The sequence below is a fragment of the Sus scrofa genome, chromosome 18 (assembly GCF_000003025.6).
Source record: "Sus scrofa isolate TJ Tabasco breed Duroc chromosome 18, Sscrofa11.1, whole genome shotgun sequence".
NCBI lineage: Eukaryota > Metazoa > Chordata > Mammalia > Artiodactyla > Suidae > Sus > Sus scrofa.
The window spans coordinates 7,773,044-7,795,179 of record NC_010460.4 but is presented as its reverse complement, the minus strand read 5'-3'; the positions used below and the strand labels follow the sequence as shown (position 1 = coordinate 7,795,179).

The 22,136-nt window shown below is 44.3% G+C and overlaps 1 protein-coding gene across 3 annotated transcripts in view; it reads left to right on the top strand.

Moving 5' to 3' along the window:
- The window catches only part of MGAM2 (maltase-glucoamylase 2 (putative)), a 95,887-nt gene that overhangs the window by 68,538 nt on the left and 5,213 nt on the right, over positions 1-22,136 (top strand). For all 3 annotated transcript variants that reach the window (XM_021079094.1, XM_021079095.1, XM_021079093.1), the window contains exons 34-47: positions 482-544; positions 1,623-1,757; positions 2,927-3,011; positions 4,426-4,564; positions 7,339-7,472; positions 7,752-7,786; positions 7,890-8,006; positions 9,066-9,214; positions 9,577-9,661; positions 10,075-10,131; positions 10,757-10,881; positions 12,583-12,671; positions 18,715-18,764; positions 21,535-21,708. In XM_021079094.1, the coding sequence (XP_020934753.1) occupies positions 482-544; positions 1,623-1,757; positions 2,927-3,011; positions 4,426-4,564; positions 7,339-7,472; positions 7,752-7,786; positions 7,890-8,006; positions 9,066-9,214; positions 9,577-9,661; positions 10,075-10,131; positions 10,757-10,881; positions 12,583-12,671; positions 18,715-18,764; positions 21,535-21,708 (1,437 nt within the window). The remainder of the gene's footprint in view (positions 1-481; positions 545-1,622; positions 1,758-2,926; positions 3,012-4,425; positions 4,565-7,338; positions 7,473-7,751; positions 7,787-7,889; positions 8,007-9,065; positions 9,215-9,576; positions 9,662-10,074; positions 10,132-10,756; positions 10,882-12,582; positions 12,672-18,714; positions 18,765-21,534; positions 21,709-22,136) is intronic.

Here is a 22,136-nt window from a genome sequence, read left to right as displayed (position 1 = left end):
AAAATTTTAGGAGTTCCCCTTGTGGCTCAGCAGTTAACGAACCCGACTAGTATCCATGACGATGCAGGTTCAATCCCTGGCCTCCCTCAGTGGGTTAAGGATCCAGCATTGCCTTGAGCTGTGGTGTAGGTCACAGACGTGGCTCGGATCTGGCGTTGCTGTAGCTGTGGCTGTGTCATAGGCTGGCAGCTGCAGCTCTGATTGGACCCCTAACCTGGGAACCTCCATATGCCTGAGTACGGCCCTAAAAAGACAAAAAATAAGTTTAAAAATAAAATTTAAAAAATTTATGGAATGAGTTGCGATCCCAGCCTATTTTCACTTAACAGAATTTCGTACATTCAAACTCGGCAGTTTTATTACTGGCAGATATCGCCCAGAACTGTATGGAGATGCGTGTCGTTGGAGTCTAGCGTGAGAAACACCTCATGGTCTGTGCGCATGCCTTTTAACGGCTTTGATTTTTCCTCTCTTTCTCTAGGTTTGGCCAGACCTGCCTAATGTGAATGTGGATGGGTCCCTTGACCCTGACACTCAGGTGAAGGTACAGTTACAGATTTTTGTCTACATGGCCTTAAACAGCTGGATGTTTCTGAGATTTATCCTGGTGTTGGGTTAGGTAGTTCTGAGCGGAAGGTACTGGTCAGCTGGTAATTTGGGGGGGCAGAAAAGGATCCTTAAATGGAAGCTCAACACGAAACTAGGCTGGAGATGTGTAGGAGGACCTCTTAAGTCCTCCCTTCACATGTGCAGCTTTAATGAGTTGTGTTGTGTTTGAATTTAATGTTGTCTGAACAGTAACGTTCGGCAAAGTCTAGGGTATTTTCACTGGAGAGGCTATGAACAGGCTAGTTTTTAATGAATTATCTACATATAAGGGAAAGCGTGGGGAGTTCTCATCCCGGCGCGGCGGAAACAAATCCAACCCCGTCCATGAGGATGTGAGTTTGATTCCTGGCCTCGCTCAGTGGGTTGAGGATCTGGCGTTGCTGTGAGCTGTGGTGTAGGTCACAGACACAGCTCAGATCCCAAGTGGCTGTGGCTGTGGCATGGTGGCATGGGCCAGCAGCTATAGCTCGGATTTGACCCCATATGCCTTGAGTGCAGCCCTAAAAAGAAAAAAAAAATAAGAAAGAAAAGAAAGAAAAAAAAAAAGAAAATGTAAGCAAAGAAGGCGAAATGGCCTTGACCTCCGCTCTGAATGCCACATTGGTCTGGGTATCCAGCGTCCCCTCCACACTGCAGCTCACTTTTCCCTGGGTGGCCCATAACCTTCATTTGGCCAGTATAGCAAAAGCATTTGTGTTCTAGCGTTTGATTGTTTAGACACTAGCAGTTAATTTTCCAGGTCATATGATTAAAATGCCCAGTTGTAAAGCGCATCTCATGTTTAATGGGGATTTAAGAATAACCTTGCAGGAAAACAGAGAATGAAATCTCCTTCCCTGACCTCTTAGTGTCCACAGTAAACTGTGCGGCCAGAGGCTGCAGACCCGAGTTTGGGTCACGCACTGATTGGGCAGTGCTGGCACAAATACCTGCTCATCACCCCTTCCCAGTCCCCACACTCCCCTTCCCAGACAGGCTGAGACCCCTCACCAGAGTTTGTGTCACCCTTACAGCTGTACAGAGCCCATGTGGCTTTTCCTGACTTCTTGCGGAACAGCACGGCTGCCTGGTGGAAGAAGGAAATAGAAGAACTCTACAGAAACCCTCGCGAGCCAGAGAAGAGCTTGAAGTTTGATGGATTGTGGATTGTACGTTACCCTTCATGCCTCTTCTTTGGAAATATTAGTAGTCAAAACATGGGGAGGCTGGAGTTCCCAATGTGGTGCAGCGGAGACAAACGCAACTAGCATCCATGAGGATGCAGGTTTGATCCCTGGCCTCACTTAGTGGGTCGGGGATCTGGCATTGTCATGAACTGTGGCATAGGTAGCAGACATGGCTCAGATATGGCACTGCTGTGGCTGTGGCGTAGGCCAGCAGCTGTAGCTCCAATTTGACCCCTAGCCTGGGAATCTCCATATGCCGCGAGTGCGGCCCTAAAAAGCAAAAACAAACAAAACAAAAAAACATGGGGGGGCAGAGTTCCTGTCGTAGTTCAGTAGATTAGGACCCAACTTTGTCTCTGTGAGGATACGGGTTTGGTCCCTGGCCTCGCCCAGCAGGTTAAGGATTCAGCATCGCTGCAAGGTGGTATTTGATTTCCACTTATTTCTGAGTTACCTACAATTTTTTAAGACTGTATCTACTGCAGAAAGCAAGATACTCCTCCTCAAGTTGGGTCTGTGCTGATGTGCGAATTAGTCTAAGCTACTGGATTTAGAAGGAATAGGTCATAGTAACCATGGACCGTAGCTAAAAAGTAAGTTGATGTTGGAGGTCCCGTCGTGGCTCAGCGGAAGGGAATCTGACTAGGAACCGTGAGGTTGTGGGTTCGATCCCTGGCCTTGCTCAGTGGGTTGAGGATCTGGTGTTGCCGTGAGCTGTGGTGTAGGCCCGTGGCAACAGCTCCGATTAGACCCCTAGCCTGGGACCCTCCATGTGCCACAGGTGTGACCCTAAACACACACACACACAAGTAAGTTGTCCATGCATAGGAAAATAAAGATGGGCTTGTTGTGTGGGGGAGAGGAATTAAGAGGAGATTTTCTTAAGTTGATTCCAGCATAATTTCACCATTTTGCCTCCATGAAACAATTATCACAGGCCTGAAAATGCCAAGTAAACTAGGAGTTTAATGCTCTTCTTAAACCAAAAGGAATTTTTAGAATCCATTTGGGTCAATGCCTGAGATTACCCAGAGTCCTTGAAGCAAGCAGCTGGCGTGGGGTTGAGCTCATCTCTGGGAGGTCAGTGTCGTCCCTGGCAAAGGTCTCACTGCCTCCTACGTCATGGAATCTTTTCTGCTAACTCATTGCAGGACATGAATGAACCATCAAACTTTGTGGATGGCTCTGTCACGGGCTGCAGCGATGACGTGCTGAATAATCCACCCTATATGCCGCGTACGTAAAATGATTATGTCATCAAATTCCTTCCCTGCTCAAAAACCCTGCAAATTTTCCTCTTATTTTCAAAGCAAAGGCTAATATTGGAGGAAGAAAACAAAAAACTTTATGTCTTAAACATGACGGAAAGTCCCAAATAAAATAACCTTGAATAAGTGCCAATAAATAAGTAATTAAATGGAGAAATAATAACATGATGTGCTGTGAAAGAAATCAAGCAGCACATGGTGTGTCTGATGACACGCTGACTGTGAACTGATGGCTGAAACTCCAGACAGCCCCCTACACACACACACACACACACACACACCCGACACAAATCCATATACCATACACCCATATACACACACCACAGACATACACCCCAAATACACACACGTACACACACCACATACACACAAAGGCTCTTTTGATTAGAGGATGAAAATCGAGTCCGCACCCAGGCTCATAGAAACGTCATGCAAGGCATTCCCTGGTTGTCCTGTGGTACAAACAGAAACAGATGATCACAGGACCTTGGGTCCGAAAGTGTCTTAGGAGCTTGAACTCTCTCACCTTACAGAAATTTGGGGAAGGAAGGGACTCATTTTATCCAAAACACCCTATCAGTGATTTATGGAATGGACTCTGGGATCCAAGTTTCTCGATGTGCAGGTCACTGCTGTGCCTCGCACTGCTCCCTGACCGTCCTTACTTCCCATCGCTCCCTCCTTTCTTCTTCCTCCTTCCTTCCTTTCTTCCTTTTTCTCCTTCCACCCTTAATTTAATATTTATGTATCAGGAAAATCAGAAAGATTTAGTAACATTAAAACAGCGTTCCCGTCGTGGCTCAGTGGTTAACGAATCCGACTAGGAACCATGGGGTTGTGGGTTCGATCCCTGGCTTCACTCAGTGGGTTAAGGATCCGGCAGTGCTGTGAGCTGTGGTGTACGTAGCAGACATGGCTCAGATCTGGCGTTGCTGTGGCGTAGGCGGGCAGCTGTAGCTCCAGTTAGACTCCTAGCCTGGGAACCCACATATGCTGCAAGTGTGGCCCTAAAAATCAAAACAAACAAACAAAACCAGTTACTGAAGTAAGACCTGTTTGTTCCCTTGAGAACATTGCCATCTAGTGGAAGAAACAGTTACAACAACAGAGGGGTTTATTGTGTCAGGAATAGGCTATGAGACCCCCCCCCATACAGAGCTGGGGAAAAAGAAGGGTGCCTTTTGGTCTCCATACCCTGTTCTTACCCTTCAGGAATTATAAACCCACAGGACGCTGATTTTCTAGATAAAGAATTCTTGGCACTGGAGCTGTTACTGGTAACAAGGTCGTCGATTGAAATAGAGACATGCCAAGACGATGGGCATTTCTAGTGACGGAGCAAATGAAGTTTTTCAGGAAGTAACTCAGCATCTCCTCCTCAGATTTGGAGTCCAGGGACGGGGGCCTGAGCAACAAGACCCTGTGCATGGAGAGCCAGCAGATCCTGCCCGACGGCTCCCCCGTGCGGCACTACGACGTCCACAGCCTCTACGGCTGGTCCCAGACCAGACCCACCTACGAGTGAGTGTGTTTTTGTCACTGGCAGCAGGATCATTTTCCACGTTGGTACTTTTGCCTTGTCATATATACATGGTGCTTGTATTTACATGATGCCTGTCAAAATATCAGGCATAATTGCCTAGCAACCAAAATACCTTTAAGTGGATTAATCCGGTTGGTTGCTAATTTCACCTATTTAAGGTGAGCAGGTGCTGTTTATCACGACAGTGGCAAAGGTATTGCAGTATATAAGTTACTGAATTTATGTTTCACACCTTAAATATACACAATGTTAAATGTCAAATATCCCTCAGTAAAAACATGAAGTGAGCATTTAGGTTGTACTTAGTATATTCAGTTCAGCTGTCAGCACAGTCAAATTTTAGAACATTTTCTTCATCCCCAAAGGAAGCCCTATACCCAGGAGCCACTGATCTGCTTTCTGTCTGTATGTCTATATGATTTGCCTAATCTGGACATTTCATAAAAATGGGATCATGTAATATGTGGTTCCATGTAATTAAATGGACCCATGTAACTTCGTGTTCTTTTCTTTCTTTTTTTTTGGTCTTTTTAGGGCTGCACCCACAGCATATGGAGGCTCCCAGGCTACGGGTCTAATCAGAGCTGTAGCCACTGGCCTACATCACAGCAATGCCAGATCCTTAACCCACTGAGCGAGGCCAGAGATTGAACTCACAACCTCATGGTTCCTAGTCGGATTCGTTTCCCCTGCGCCATGACGGGAACTCCTCATTAGGTACTTAGATATGCTTTCCTTGGCTCCGATACATCGCAGTGTCCTTGGGCCCTGTCTCGCCGTAGCAAAGCACTGGAACAGTGGACATTTTACGTATTAATTATCGCAAAAGTACACTTTCAGAGAGGGAGAGCGAGGACTCCCGAACGTGCAGGTTGAAATGAAGGCCCGACTCCCTCTGTAGTAGCCTTTATACCCCACAGTGCGGACCTGAGTGGAGACCCAGTTTGATCTTCTGCTTGGTCTTGGGCAGGATACCTTATTTGCCTGGGGAACAGGTTGGGCGACCTGCCTTCCCTACCAGGATGCTCAAGGTGGGGAAAGGGGCCTGACAGTGACACGTGGATTTGGGGTTTAATCTCCTTGAAGGGAACTTGGAGCCTGTAATACTCCAAAAAAGAGTTGTTGGGAGTTCCTGTTGTGGCGTAGAGGAGATGAATTCCACTTGCCTCCGTGAGGACACAGGTTCGATCCCTGGCCTCGCTCAGCAGGTTAAGGATCCAGCGTTGCTGTGAGCTGTGGTGTACGTCTCAGATGTGGCTTGGATCTAGCATTGCTGTGGCTGTGATGTAGGCTGGCAGCTATAGCTCCAATTTGACCCCTAGCCTGGGAACTTCCATATGCTGCAAGTGCAAACCTAAAAAAAAAAAAGTAAAAAAAATAAAAAATAAAGTTATTGTCATATATACATTTATTTGGATCCCAGGTCTGCCACCTGGGATCCAAATAAAAGTAAGGTTAAGGTTAGGTTCTTGTGTCATAATTCAGAAACAAGATGGAAATTGAAAAAGAACATTGAGGATTTATTTAAGTCAGAAATACACCACTTAAAGAGAGGCGGGCAGAGAGGTGAGCAGCTGCCCTGCCTGGTTATAAGGGGCATCTAATTGCAAGGGCAGGATATTCACTGGAAAGTTGGGGTTTCAGGAGTGTTGTATTCCTTAATTTTCATTCCAGCTCCCCCTTCCCAAGGGGAGGAGGGATTTTTGTCCTTATGTAGCTTTTATTTTAAGTGTGATGGCATCTCTGCATGATGGGTACTTCTTATCTGCATAACTAATTTTATTATAATTTCTTAAATCTTCATTATAAGGAGGGCATAATGAGCATCAGGTTACCTTTAGATGCTAGAGATGTACACCCTTTTCCACCTTTCTTCGTCTGCCTCCAAGGTATTTATCACCCCAAAAGGTGTGGCTTCCTGTCATTTTGGAGGGTCCTGCTTTTCTTCATCTGCCCATGGACCCTGCTGTTTGTGTGATGCGACGGTGTGTGGTTTCCTGAGCTCTGGCTCACGCCCCCCCTTCTCTGCTCGTAGCTGCCTATCTGCCTGCTGTGACAGCATGACTGCCCGATTGTCTCTGACAGTCTGTCCCTTTGAGCCTCCGTTTCCTCATAGTAAAAGGAGGCCAAGGTTGTGAGCCAGTCCACGTGATCGTGACCTGTGTTAATGCCTGGGATAGAAATACTGTTCTATAAATATCTGCCCCATACTTCACCCCACCCCTCCTCTTAGCTCTATGTAGAGAGATGGTTAATTAGACTTTGTTTTTTTTCTTTTTAGGGCCTCACCTACGGCATATGGAGGTTCCCAGGCTGGGGTAGAATCGGAGCTACAGCCGCCAGCTGATGCCACAGCCACAACAACGCAGGATCTGAGCCTCACACGCGACCTACACCACAGCTCACGGCAACGCTGGATCCTCAACCCACTGAGCGAAGCCAGGGATTGAACCCGCCACCTCATAGCTCCTAGTCAGATTCTTTGCTGCTGCACCATAACAGGAACTCCTAGACGTTTTTTAAAAGTAAAAAAAAAATCCACCTTTTAGGTGATGCTCTACTTCCAGTTGTCCAGCTGGGAAGTTCACTAGGATTCCTAGCAGTACTTTAAAATAGCAGATGCTTTTAGGGAAGCAGCTCTCTGGCGTGAAAGGGAGCCCCACTGTTGCCTCATGCTCCAGGCTGAAGCTACTCTCTGTGACAAAGCGCCATGGCCATTCTCAGATTCACCTTCTTGTTCCCCTCCGAGCAGAGCGGTGCAGGAGGTGACCGGACAGCGAGGAGTCGTCATCACTCGCTCCACCTTCCCCTCTTCTGGCCGCTGGTCAGGACACTGGCTGGGCGACAACACGGCAGCGTGGGACCAGCTGAGGAAATCTATCATCGGTGTGTGGGCTTATTCCCGGGGCCTCACCTGGTGGGGAGGGGGCTGGGGTGCGTGCGCTTCGGCAGCCCTGGTTATGTCTACTCATCATCCGTGGGGTCAGTGATATCCACGGGAGCTGAGTTCTCTGTGGCTGTGAGTTTTAATCCACACCCATCTTTTGATATTTTCATCGTGAATGGCCCAGCACTTTCAAAGCTGGTGCAGAAGAGTTGGGTCAAACCTACCCTCCCAAAGGGCTGCTCTCGTGTGTCCAACGCAGCTGTGTCTTCTCATTGCAGGCATGATGGAGTTCAGTCTCTTTGGAGTCCCTTATGTAAGTCCTACTGGGGCCTTGCTGTTTACCCAGTCAGATTTCACTGTGTCTGCAGCCCACAAAAGCCCCCCCTAAAATATGCTCTGATTTTGCATCTTCTCAGACAGGAGCAGACATTTGTGGGTTCTTCGGAGATGCTGAGTATGAGATGTGTGTCCGCTGGATGCAGCTGGGGGCGTTTTATCCATTTTCCAGGAACCACAACACATTTGGGACAAGGGTGAGGAAGCAGATTACATGGCTCTGTGTTCTCACATCCTAATTTCCTTTTACCCCTCAAGGTCATCATAGTTACTTGCTGAGAAAAATTCGAAAAATCCCCATTTCGTAGAAAACTCCATTTCGTAGAAAACTCACCGAGTTCAAAACCCCAGAATTACCAACAGTTTTCACAAATATACTGTTTCTGGAGTTCCCGTCGTGGCTCAGTGGTCAACGAACCTGACTAGGAACGATGAGATTGCGGGTTCGATCCCTGGCCTTGCTCAGTGGGTTAAGGATCCCGCGTTGCTATGGCTGTGGTGTAGGCTGGCGGCTATAGCTCCCATTAGACCGCTAGCCTGGGAACCTCCATATGCCACTGGTGTGGCCCTAGAAAAGACAAAAAAAAAAAAAAAAAAAAAAAAAAACACACACACACACACACTATTTCTCACTTCTTGGGCAATTAGCGCCTACAAGGAGAGAAGGCTTTATGGCTCCCTAGACGGCTAAAATAAAAGAGTCTGCCTTTGCTTTTAAGAAGAATGCATTTGTATTTACTTAAATCTCTATGTTATGTCAGTACCGTGTAGAGATCCATCTGTCTACACATGTGCAGGGCCAAGGCCAGACCCCTGTGGGTACTGAGGAGTCCATGGTAAAGAGAAAGAAACAAGAGGCTCTAGTTTAGAAGGTGCCAGATATGGGGAAGGAGGAGACTAGAAATGAAGGGAGAAAGGGTGAGTAACCCGTATATAGAATGTGTGGTTTTCTTTTTTCTCCCTTTTTTCCCATATATATATATTTTTTCTTTTTAGGGGCACACCCATGGCATATGGAAGTTCCCAGGCTAGGGGTCCAACTTGGAGCTGCAGCTGCTGGTCTATGCCACAGCTCCCTGCAACGCCAGATCCTTAACCCACTGAGTGAGGCCAAGGATTGAACCCGTGTCCTCATAGATACTAGCTGGATTCATTTCCACATGCTACAGTGGGAACTCACCTGCTGGTCCTTTTCCGATACCACCAGAATTCAGTAAAGAGAATGTGGCCTTTCGTATGCTCCTTTATTCTTATAGAGACAAGATCCTGTGGCCTGGAACTCAACCTTTGAGATGTTCTCAAGAAAAGTCCTCCAGACCAGATACGCCCTGCTGCCTTACCTCTACACGCTGATGCACAAAGCTCACGTTGAAGGCAGCACTGTTGTCCGACCCCTTCTCCATGAGTGAGTATAGCCTGGTCCCCCAGGCAGCAAGTCTGGGGTGTCTTAGGAATAACCTTCTGCAACTGTCGTAACAGTAGGGGTAGATTTTCATATGTATGTATGTTTTTAGGGCTGTACTTGCAGCATATGGAGGTTCCCAGGCTGGGGGTCGAATTGGAGCTACAGCGGCCAGCCTACACCACAGCCACAGCCACCACAGATCTGAGCCGCTTCTGCGACCTACACCACAGATCACAGCAACGCCGGATCCTTAACCCACTGAGTGAGGCCAGGGATCGAATCTCTGTCCTCATGGATACTAGTCGGGTTCCTTGCCACTGAGCCACGATAGGAACTCCAGATTTTCGTGTTTATTTTTAAAGGTTTACCAAGGATGCTACAACATGGGACATAGACCAGCAGTTCATGTTGGGTCCTGCCGTCTTGATCAGCCCTGTTCTGGAAAGTGTGAGTTTTCCATCACAAACCAAAAACCCTCCCATCACATAATCTAAAGTACAGGAAGGGCATTTTACAAATTTTCCTGCACAGCTTGCTATTTTCAGGCAAATGCATTTCTAGAACTTCTAAGGGAGATCCTTATCTTTTTAAAGGACACCATTAATGAAAACTTTACAACCACAACTGATTCCCATTTTAGTGTCTTGTCACCTTGCATCCTCACAAAAATCTACCTTTTTAAAAAATTTTACCTTTTCTGTGTGTTTAAAAAAGAATTTCCCAGGATTTTTCTCAACATGACCTTTTAAACTCTTAAAATCATTAATCAAATCCCCTTTTTAATGCTAATTATATAGGAAGAACTTCAAAAATTTAAATTATCAGAATATTCATCATGACATGTTGATTTTATGTTTCAGAACACTTTTCAGATCCTTGCTTATTTTCCCAGAGCCCGTTGGTATGACTATAGCACGGTAAGAACGGAAATATTTTGTCAAGAACCAGATTGGTCCACATAGCTGGAGAGAGGTGGCTAGAACCTTTTCCTGACTTCTAGGCACATATATATATATATGTTTTGTCTTTTTAGGTCCACACCTGCGGCATATGGAGGTTCCCAGGCTAGGGCTCAAATCGGAGCTACTGCTGCCAGCCTATGCCACAGCAACACTGGATCCTTAACCCACTGAGCGAGGCCAGGGATCAAACCCACATCCTCATGGATACTAGCCAGGTTTGCTAACCACTGAGCCACGACAGGAGCTCCTAGGCACATATTTTCTAAGGCAGTAATTTCTAACCTTTTGGCCATGCTAAGTTTGCTTAAATTAAATATCCATAAAAGCATTTATCCATAAATCTATAAATAGTCAGCCATGGTACACTTGCCAACCCCCATCTTTCCTGGAGAATACAGAGAAAAGACTAAATTTCCTGAGGTTTTAGCAAAGCTGAAAATCAGATTTTTCTCCTTAGATTTGCAGTGTTTTGCTGACTTTCCAACATACTTCCTTAGAAAGGACGGACTTGTCATAAGGCATGGATTCATTTTGTCTTTTTTTTTTAGAAATTATTCCTTGCCTGTATTCTCCCTTCTAGGAATCTGGCAGTGAATCGCCAGGTGAGTGGAAAATCCTGGCGGCTCCCCTTGACCATATCAACCTTCATATCAGAGGAGGCTACATCCTGCCCTGGCAGGAACCTGCGATGAACACCTTCTCCAGGTAAGGAAGAGACGCAGCGCTTGGTGGCCTCACTTGGCCATAACGAGGCAGCCTCAACAGAGGCTCTGGGGATAAATAAACTAACTATGGACACTTCCCCGGATTCGAGTCCATCAGTGCCTTCTGGGTGGGGTCTGGGAGAGAAGGAGTGCCTGACGTTGGCCTCGGGGAGATCTTTTCTCTATAGCCCTGTGTCACAGCCTCAGGGCAAAAGTTTTGCTGAGGATAGCAGCATGTACCTCTTTTTTTTTTAAATTTTATTTCCCCAATACATTATTTTTTTTCCTACTGTATAGTATGGTGACCCAGTCACACATACATGTATACATTTTTTTTTCTCACATTATCATGCTCCATCATAAGTGACCTGACATAGTTCCCAGTGCTACCCAGCAGGATCTCATTGCTCATCCACTCCAAAGACAATCGTCTGCATCTATTAACCCCTCTTTCACATTATTTTTTTAAAATTGGGACATCTTAGATTTGTTATGTTTACCCAAGGTTTGAGTACTCATTCCCAGGTCTACTTTGGTGGACTCAAGGAGAGATTTATACATATGTAAAACACACACACACATTAATTAAAGAGAACACGTTATATCAGGAGAGACACACACATGGAGTTCCCATCATGACTCAGTGGAAATGAATCTGACTAGTATCCATGAGGATGCAGGTTCCATCCCTGGCCTCGCTCAGTGGGTTAAGGATCCAGCATTGCCTTGAGCTGTGGCATAGGTCACAGACGTGGCTCGGATCTGGCGTTGCTGTAGCTGTGGTATAGGCTGGCAGGTGCAGCCCTAAAAAGAAAAAAAAAAAAAAAACACACATAACAAGAACAGTAACAACTCAAAAGGAGGGAAGTTAACTTTCAGCCTTGTGTAAAGCATGGTTTTATAAAAAACCTGAGCTCGGCGTTCCTATCCTGGCGCAACGGAAACGAATCCAACTAGGAACCAGGAGGTTGTGGGTTGGATCCCTGGCCTTGCTCAGTGGTTTAAGGATCTGGCCATGCCGTGAACTCTGGTGTAGGTCACAGAGGAGGCTCGGATCCTGCATTGCTGTGGCTGTGGCTTAGGCCGATAGCTGTAGCTTCCATTGGACGCCTAGGCTGGCAAAGTCCATATGCTGCCAGTGCAGCCCTGTAATGCAATATAAGTAAATAATGATATAAAAAAAAGAAACCATGAGCTGAGTCTTGAATAACAAATAGAACTTGAATGTATGAAGACAACAGAAAGAGCTATTCAGGGAAGATTAAAGAACTCAGGGTGAACAATGAGTTGGATTTGGGGGATAGTCGAGCATCATTTAACAGGTGCACTGATGAGGGAGAGGGATAAAATAAATAAAATTCAAGCCAGTTATCAGGCCATGGAGGACTGTGAATGCAGGATAAGTACATGGCATTTTATTCTGTAGCATTCTGGAAGCTACTAAAGGAGGGCAGTCTTCTTGCTAAAGAAGTAGCTTGTATTTGATTTTTGAAAGTTAAAAGTTATATTGAATGTTTCATTAAAATATAAAGGTCTTATTCTTTTATCTCAAGTATCTTGAATTGTATCTCATTTTACCTATTTTTTGGAATTTTATGTGCATTTTTAATGCATGTGCTTTTTTTCTGGATTACTAATATTTCGACAAAAACTGTTCTTCGTTCCTACAATCTAGAGAAAAATAACTCTTTTTTTTCCACAGTCGACAGAAATTTATGGGATTGATTGTTGCTTTGGATAGCAGTGGGAGAGCTGACGGTCAAATATTCTGGGATGATGGACAAAGCATCGGTGAGTAGAAACTTCCCAGGGCCCCCCACACAGCATTCAGGAAAACCAGACCATAGAGGCTCAGGATACAATTGGCATGAACTGAAAACCTGTCTCTATCTCTACAACTAGTAATAACGTGATGGTGTTGAGAATTTTTGCAACTTTTGCCTGCTCGTTTATATTATGCTGTAATTGTAATAGAAGGGTATATGGTCCCCAGCTTTGCAAGTTCATCAGTCGGATGTTATGGATTCAGCCAGAGTAACTTAACTGTGTAACTGTCTCGCTCGGATGAAAGAGTGGGTGCAGGTATCAAGCTGACCATTCATTCTCAGTGGCTCATAGACCTGGCTCTATTATTTGGGCTAGCCACCTATAACCCTTTTCCTCCTAAGTAAACTCACTCAGGAGTTCCCATCGTGGCACAGTGGAAATGAATCCGACTAGGAACTGTGAGGTTGCGGGTTTGATCCCTGGCCTCACTCAGTGGGTTAAGGATCCGGCATTGCCATGAGCTGTGGTGTAGCTCGCAGATGCGACTCGGATCTGGCTTTAAAAAGACAAAAAAAATAAATAAATAAACTCATTCAGGAGACAGATGAGGGCTTAGAACATTTCTTGGTATCTTAGAAACAGGGAATTAAATATCAGTGAAATATTGCTTTGTATGTGTTCTTTCACCAACCTAGGGATAAGATAGTTCTGCCTTAGATTAAACTGGGTTTCATCACTATAATCAGAATGTCTTCCCCAGGCATTTCTGTAGATACACAGATTTCCATTTTCCAGTACTTATTCCTATGGACCAGAACATTCTAATCTTGTAACATGTAGTAGTTACTGAATTTATAGCTTATTTTTCAAGAGTGAAATATTTCTAAAGGTTTCCCCCTTTTGGTTTTCTTCATTATAAGGGTAAATATATTCTCATTAAAGAAAACATTTTAAAGATAAAAAATTTGAAAAGATTGTAAACCATTTGATATTTTTGCCATATTGCCTTTTGCTGTCATATTACTTAAAATAATGCTTAATTTTTAATATTATTGAAAACATGCAGCATATTTAATTTGTGAATCCTGTTTCTTTGCACGTAACATAATGATATAAATATGTCAGATGTTATTTTATACCCCTTATAAATACCCTTGTAATTATCATCTTCTGTTGAAAGGTTATGCCATAATTTGTCTTTCTTTTTTTTTTCTTGCAAGCAAGCAAAGTCTTATAGGGGTTTTTATCCCTTAAAGATGGGGGGTTACCATTGTGAGGTCTGAAAGATGTGGTTTTCTCCTATTGGCCTTGTTTAATTACCTGTATCAGTCCTTGTCCAATAGGGGTCTTGGGGTGGAAATGTCCCGTAAGTCTCATGGTTTCTTTGCCCTTTTCTTCCTATACATAATTTATCTAACTTTCTATAGTTAATCTCACTACAGGATCCAAGGATGTTTTCAGTTTTTATTGTTATAAGTAACATCCCTGCGGAGTTCCTATTGTGGCACAGCAGAAACAAATCCAACTAGGAACCATGAGGTTGCAGGTTTGATTCCTGACCTCACTCAGTGGGTCAGGGATCTGGCACTGCTGTGGCTGTGGTGTAGGTCAGCAGCTGCAGCTCTGATTCAATCCCTAGCCTGGGAACCTCCATATGCTGCAAGTGCAGCCCTAAAAAAGCAAAAAAATAAAAAAAAAATAACATCCCTGAATATTAACCTTTATTCATATTTCAGATTATTCCCATAGGAGAGATTCCTAAAAAATTTTTTTTTTTTTACTTTTTAGGGCTGCACTTGCAGCAATGGAGGTCCCAGGCTAGGGGTTGAATGAGAGCTATAGCTGCCAGCCTACACCACAGCCACGGCAACGCAGGATCGTCTGCAACCTATACCGCAGCCCACGGCAATGCCAGATCCTTAACCCACTGAAGGAGGCCAGAGATTGAACCCACAACCTCACAGTTCCTAGTCAGATTTGTTTCCGCTGGGCCATGAAGGGAACTAAAATTATTATTTTTTAATCAACTTGATTGAGTCATATTTACATGAATAAAGCATATCCATTTTAAGTATACAATTCTCTAAGTTTTGGCAAAAGTATACAGCTGTATAGCCACCACCACAATAAAGATATAGAATGTTGAGAGTTCCCACTGTGGCTCAGTGGGTTAAAAACCCAACATAGTTTTTCTAAGGATGAAGGTTTGATCCCTGGCCTTGCTCAGTGGGTTAAGGGTCTCGCAGTGCCGCAAGCCGTAGTGTAGGTCACAGATTTGGCTCTGATCCAGTGCTGCTGTGGCTTAAGCAAGCAGCTGCAGCTCAAATTTGACCCCTAGCCCAGGAACTTTCATATGCCATATGTGCAGCCATTAAAAAAAAAAAAAAAAAGATATAGAATGTTTTCATAACCACAAACCCCTTTCACTTCTTTCCAGCAAACTGCCCCCCAGTTGCCAATCCGAGTTTACAAGCCCTGGCAACCACTGATCTGCTTCCTGTCACTATAGATTAATCTTTTCTAGGTTTTATGTAAATAGAATCATACAGTTGTGTCCTGTTTTTGTGTTTAGGTTCTTTCACTTAGCAAAATTTTTTTTTTAATTCACCTGTATTATTGCATGTAAATGTCATTAACTTGGACTCTGGAATAACTTCCATCTTATGGAGTTTATTTATCCACGCTTTATTTATCCATTGACTTATTGATAAATATTTCAGGTGTTTCTTTTCTTATTAACCATTATGCATAACCTGCCATGGCGATTTGAGTATGTCATTTTGTAGACATATGTTTTCACTGCTCTTTGGTAAAAATGTGGACGTGGAATTGCTGGGCTGGGTCTCATATGATGAGTGTATAGTTAACCTTGGCAGTAAATGCCAAATTATTTTCTAAAGTGGCTGTACTATGTCTCATCACTAACAGCAATAATTTATAGTTCCAGTTTTTCACATCCTCACCAACACTTGTAGTTGCCAGTTTTTAAAATTTTAGCCTTTTTGGTAGGTGTATAGTGCATCTCATGGATTTGATACGCATTTCCTTGAGGTTGATATCATGTATACTGGCTGTTTAGACACCTTCTCTGTGAGGTATCAGGTCAAGTCCTTTCACCCATTTTTTTATTGTGTCATTTGTCTTTTTTTTTTTTTTTTTTTGGTCTTTTTGCTATTTCTTTGGGCCGCTCCCGCGGCATATGGAGGTTCCCAGGCTAGGGGTCGAATCGGAGCTGTAGCCACCAGCCTGCGCCAGAGCCACAGCAACACGGGATCCGAGACGCGTCTGCAACCTACACCACAGCTCACGGCAATGCCGGATTGTTAACCCACTGAGCAAGGGCAGGGACCGAACCCGCAACTTCATGGTTCCTAGTCAGATTCGTTAACCACTGCGCCACGACGGGAACTCCTCATTTGTCTTTTTATTATTGAACTCTAAAAGTTAGGTATTATACCAGTCTTTTATCAGATACATGATTTACTTGCCCTTTCAAATCCAAGATGGTGTCTTACAAAGAGTAAAGTTTAATTTTGATAAAAACCAGTTTAGTTATGCTTTTCTTTTATGATTTGTGCTTTTTGTGCCTGGCCCAAAAAGGGTTCTGGTTCCAATTCCAGTGTGTGGGGTTGGGGGGGGGGAGCTGTTTTCACCACACCAGCGGGCAATTCTGGTACATGAGCTGGGTGTGCTGCAATTCACTTCAATTCCAACACGAATTACCTGGAGATAGTGTCAGATCCCATAGGTAGAGTGTTCAGTCCTACACAAGACTCCCTCCTCCTGCCTGCCCCTCCCACTTTTCTTTTCTTTTCTTTTCTTTTTTTGTCTTTTTAGGGCCTCATATAGATTTTAAAATCAACTTATCAAGATTTAACAAAAACTTATTAGAATTTTAACTGAAATTGCATTGATTCTGTTGCCCAAACTTGGCATCTGTCTGCCATTGCTAAATAGAAACGAGGAGACAGAGTAGAAAAAAAACAGCTTTATTGCTGTGCCATGCAAAGGGGGCCACAGCAGGCTAATGCCTTAAAGACTGTGCCAACCACCCCCCCTCGCCAAGGAGTTAGGAGGTGGTTTTATAAATGGGGAATGGAAAATAGAGCCACGGATAAGGATCAGGGTAGAGGCAATCTGGCATTGTCTTTCAAAGCTTGTGTTTGGTGGCCCCAGGACTGGTTATCTGGTGTCCTTCTTCCCAGAATGAAGAATGCTTCATCAAGTCATTCTTCCATTTGATGGGGGTTTGAGTTCTGCAGAAAGGCTGGAAGATATTGTTATGTATGTTCCTTGAGGAGGACCTACCCCAAGGCTGCACTGTTGTCTCTTGACGGCCCCTCCCTGGTCTCTGCATCCCCTCCCTTCCCTGATTAGCAACTGCCCTTTGGGACTCAGGGAAGGTCATGGAAGCTGAGGCTCATTCCCTAAAACAAGAAACGGGACACAGACAGCCTGTGCGTCCAGGAGCCCCATAGGGCACCAGCTTGGTTACAGTTCTATAGGTAAATTTTGGGATAGCCCCTATCTATCTCATCTTATTTTCAATTGCTTATATATTCTTTAATTACTCTCAGCGATGTTTTGTAATTTTCAGTGCATGTGATTTACACATATTTTATCAAGTGGATCCTAAGTCGTTCTGAGTTGTTGATATTGCAAATAGTAGTTTAACTTTCCCTTCTTGGAGTTCCTTTTGTGTCTCAGCTGGTTAGGAACCTTATTAATTTCCACGAGGATGCGGGTTCAATCCCTGGCCTCACTCAGCGGGTTAAGCATGTGACATGTTAAAAGATCTGGAATCACATACCATTTCAGTCATTTACTAGTTACATGTATTTTGGAAAGTTGCTTTATACTTCTTTACCTGTACTTCCTCAGCTGTGAAATCTGCAAGATACTGCTTATCATGTGCAGGTTTAATGCACATTTAATTGACTACATAGGAGTTCCCGTTGTGGCTCAGGGGAAATGAGTCTGACTAGGAACCATGAGGTTGTGGGTTCGATCCCTGGCCTCGCTCAGCGGGTTAAGGATCTGGCGTTGCTGTGAGCTGTGGTGTAGGTCCCAGATGCGGCTCAGATTCTGCATTGCTGTGGCTCTGGTGTAGGCTGGCGGCTACAGCTCTGATGAGACCCCTAGCCTGGGAACCTCCATATGCCACAGGTGTGGCCCTAAAAGTACGACAAGACAAAAATAATAATAATAATCGATTAAATAGAGAATTCTGGACATACAGATGCTGAATAAAATGTATCATTAATATACAAGATAAATAAAACTTAAATTACAAGCATTTAAAATAAGGTACTTTACATTTTAATCATGGTGGTTAACGTAATAACAAATAGGGCAAAATCAGAGAAAGGAGATGAAGCAGCCACACCCACATCAGGTTTTAAGGGAGTGGCTGGACTTGAACCTTAATCAGAATCCAGGTCAGTCTGACAGCCTGAATTCCTAACCACCCGCCTTAGCATCGAGCCTTTATCATCACAGCCATGTGAATTCTCATGGCCGTGTGCTTACTGTGTTGGCAGAGGCAAAACAATCAGTAGCCTCCGTGCCTTTTCACCTATGATGTCTATTATTTTTATTTATTTATTTTTTTGCTTCTTAGGGCTGCGCCTGAGGCACACGGAGGTTCCCAGGCTAAGGGTTGAATTGGAGCTGTGGCTGCTGGCCTACACCACAGCTCATGGCAACGCTGGATCTTTCACTCACTGAGCGAGGCCAGGGATCGAACCATCAACCTCATGGTTCCTAGTCGAATTCGGTTCCACTGAGCCATGACGGGAACTCCTGTGGTGTCTATTCTTAGTTCAATCCAGATTCTCTTATATTTGCAACCCCCTGACCCTCCCCTCAAAATTCCCTCTTCCATGCGTACATCCCTGCACTAACCTGGGGTGAAACAGCCCCTCAGCCACTATCGTTACTGCTCTTCAGAGACAGCATTACTATCTTGACCAGTATTTGTGATCCCACTGAAATATTTTCTGTTTGCAGGATTACCCACTGTGGTTAGAACAATGAGTTGTTGCTTATTCTTTTTTCTTGCTTGCAGACACCTATGAAAACGGAAACTATTTCTTGGCAAACTTTACAGCAGCTCAGGTAAGATGATTTTATTGAACTTTATAGACCCTTTTCCATTTAGCTACAGAATAGGCATTATCCATGGACTATATGAATAGAAAATCCCAGGAGTTCCCTTTGTGGCACAGCGGAAATGAATCCAACTAGGAACCATAAGGTTGGGGGTTCCATCCCTGGCCTCACTCAGTGGGTTAAGGATCCGGTAGTGCTGTGAGCTGTGGTGTAGGCTGCAGATGCGGCTAGGATGTAGCGGTGCTATGGCTGTGGTGTAGGCCAGCAGCTACAGTTCTGATTAGACCCCTAGCCTGGGAACCTCCATATGCTGCAAGTGTGGCCCTAAAAGGACAAAAGACCGAAAAAAAAAAAAAATCCCACATCTTCCTGCCTTTACTTTTATAAATTGGGTTTTTTAGCAGCCTTCAAATAAGGAAGAAACAGAAACAGGTTTTATTTTGGCAGTTTTCCAGTATCCCATCACTCTGTAAAAAGAAACTTGTAATTCATATAATGCTGGGGAGAAATGGGTCCTTATATGTAAAATGTGTTCTTAGGAGATGAGAACATTTTCTGGCTGATAAAGTTTTGAAAGGTAAATGCTAGTCAGCTATCTGTCCAACGCCAGTGGGGCATAACTCATAGCCTCAAAACTTCTGCAGCATGTAACAGTGAATGCTTATATAGCTCATCAGTTTGCAGTGTTTAGATGACCTAAAGCTGGACGTGGCTGATCTTGGCTGTTTCACACCCATCTGCCATCAGCCATGGAAATGTTAGGCTGCTTGGATGATCACGTATCTGGGGGCAAGGGAGTCACACCTTGGGGGTCAGCTGACTCTTGGATGATCTAAGATGGACTATTTATTTATTGTCTTTTTACAGCCACACCTGCAACATATGGAAGTTCCCAAGCTAGGGGTCAAATGAGAGCTGCAGCTGCTGGCCTATACACCACAGCCACAGCAATGCGGGATCTGAGATGCATCTGTGACCCACACCACAGTCCACGGCAATACCGGATCCTTTAACCCACTGAGCAAGGCCAGGGATCCAACCTGTGTCCTTATGGATACTAGTTGAGTTTGTTACTGCTGGGCTACAACAGAAACTCCCAAGATGGCCTTTTTAAAATCTCCATTGGAGGAGTTCTCATGGCTCACTGGTAACGAACACGACTAGTATCCATGAGATTGTGGGTTCGATTCCCGGCTTCGCTCACTGGGCTGAAGGATCTGGTGCTGCCACAAGCTGTGGTGTAAGTCACAGACTCAGCTTGGATCCTGTGTTGCTGTGGCTGTGACGCAGGCTGGCAGCTACAGCTCCGATTTGATCCCTAGCCTGGGAACTTCCATGTGCTGCAGGCGTGGCCCTAAAAAGAGAAACAGAAAGCAACTTCCCCTGAGCATTATTATTTACCAAGGTGTTCTGGCCAGTATGGGGTTATGGGAGAGAGGGGGCTGGCGAGGCTGATTTGTAGTATTTGCTAATTTCTGTCGTGTAAGTCCTCCTACCTCTGTAGCCAGTTTTATGCTTTCAACTGGCTTGCAAAATGCCAGGTAATTTAATAAGAGCATCTTCCAAATCAATAAGCACTAGCTCCAGCACATCCATTTACTTCCTGTTCTATTCCATTTTCTTCATTTTCTCTTGATTCTGCTTACCCGATCAGTCACAAAAGCCTTGTTAATCCTCCACATTGCTAGCTGAACAGAGTTCCTTTTCTTTCTACCATTGCTGCCGGAGTCGAGGAGTTTATAGCTTCACCTTACTACAACTCTCTCCTGGATTTATTGCCTAAAATCTTTTTTTTTTTTTTTTGTCTTTTTAGGGCCACACCCATGGCATATGGAGGTTCCCAGGCTAGGGGTCTAATCAGAGCTGTTGCCCTGGCCTACACCACAGCCACAGCAACGCCGGATCCTCAACCCACTGAGCGAGGCCAGGGATCAAACCCGCAACCTCCTGGTTCCTAGTCGGATTCGTTTCCGCTGCACCACGACGGAACTCCCTGAGTCTTTTTTGGATGACCCTCTGCCCACAGTGATTTTTTTTTCCTTTCTCTTAATACCTGTAACAAATATTCACTATGCTTTCTATTTAGGTCGCATTCATGGACCACCTCATGACTTAGCTCACATGATTTTAACCCTCGTATTGATACTTAAAACAGTTCATGATTTAGATAAGTTCCTGTAGTTGCTGCAAACTCTCCTTCCTCTAGGGACCGTTTGCCATGACTCTTTGCTCATCACATGTTAATGTGTGAGGCACGCAGGCCCATCATGGTTCCAATCATGTGTCCTTGAGCTGGGTGGCCTTGAGCTGCTTGCTTCATCTCTCAGAGCTTCAGCTTCCTCCCTATAAAACAGAAATGCTCGTGCGCTCCTTTCAAAATCACTGTAAGAGCTGGTAATAACATAGGAAAATACCTTTCATAATGTTGATGCAGAAACCTATTTTTTGGCCTCATCAAATTTATTGTAGCAAGTACTCAAGACATGTCTTCATGAAGTGTTGAAGAATAAAAACAACAGGAGTTCCCTGGTGGCCCAGTGGGTTAAGGGTACGGTGTTGTCACTGGCTTGGATCACTGCTGTGGTGCAGGTTCGGACCCTGACCCAGGAACTTCCGAATGCCATAGGTGTGGCAAAAAAATAAATAAAAATAAAATTAAAAAAGCCAGCCAGTACAATAGTAATTAGAGGTTTTTTTAGAAAACATTTTATTATGTGGAATATAGTCTATCAACAGATGCATCATGTATTTTTTCTCTTTATACATTTTTTTGCAGAACGTATTGCAAATTCAGACCATACACAATAAGTATTTGAGTGACTCTAATCCACTGAAAGTTGGCTATATTAGAATCTGGGGCATAAACTCTACTTATGTAACACAAGTCACTCTCACCTATGACAACCAGCAATTTGTGGTGATGACTTTCAAGAGTGACCCTTATAATCAGGTATGTCTCAATGGACTGTTATCACATCATATATTAATTTTATGATTGTGCTAAATTATCACCACTGTTATTATCATTGTTATATTTACTTCTATTTGAAAGGTTATAGATATGTGCAATAGATGTATTCCTGAAAAGTTGCAGAGTTGAACTAGATTTTAAAGTTCAGGTAAATAAAAAAAATAAAATTCAGGGAGTTCCCTTCATGGCTCAGCAGTTAACGAACCCGACTAGGATCCATGAGGATGCGGGTTCGAGCCCTGGCCTTGCTCAGTAGGTTAAGGATCTGGCGTTGCCGTGAGCTGTGGTGTAGGTCACAGACACAGCTTGGGTCCTACATTGCTATGGCTGTGGTGTAGGCCGGCAGCTATAGCTCTGATTAGACCCCTAGCCTGGGAACCTCCCTATGCCATGGGCGTGGCCCTAAA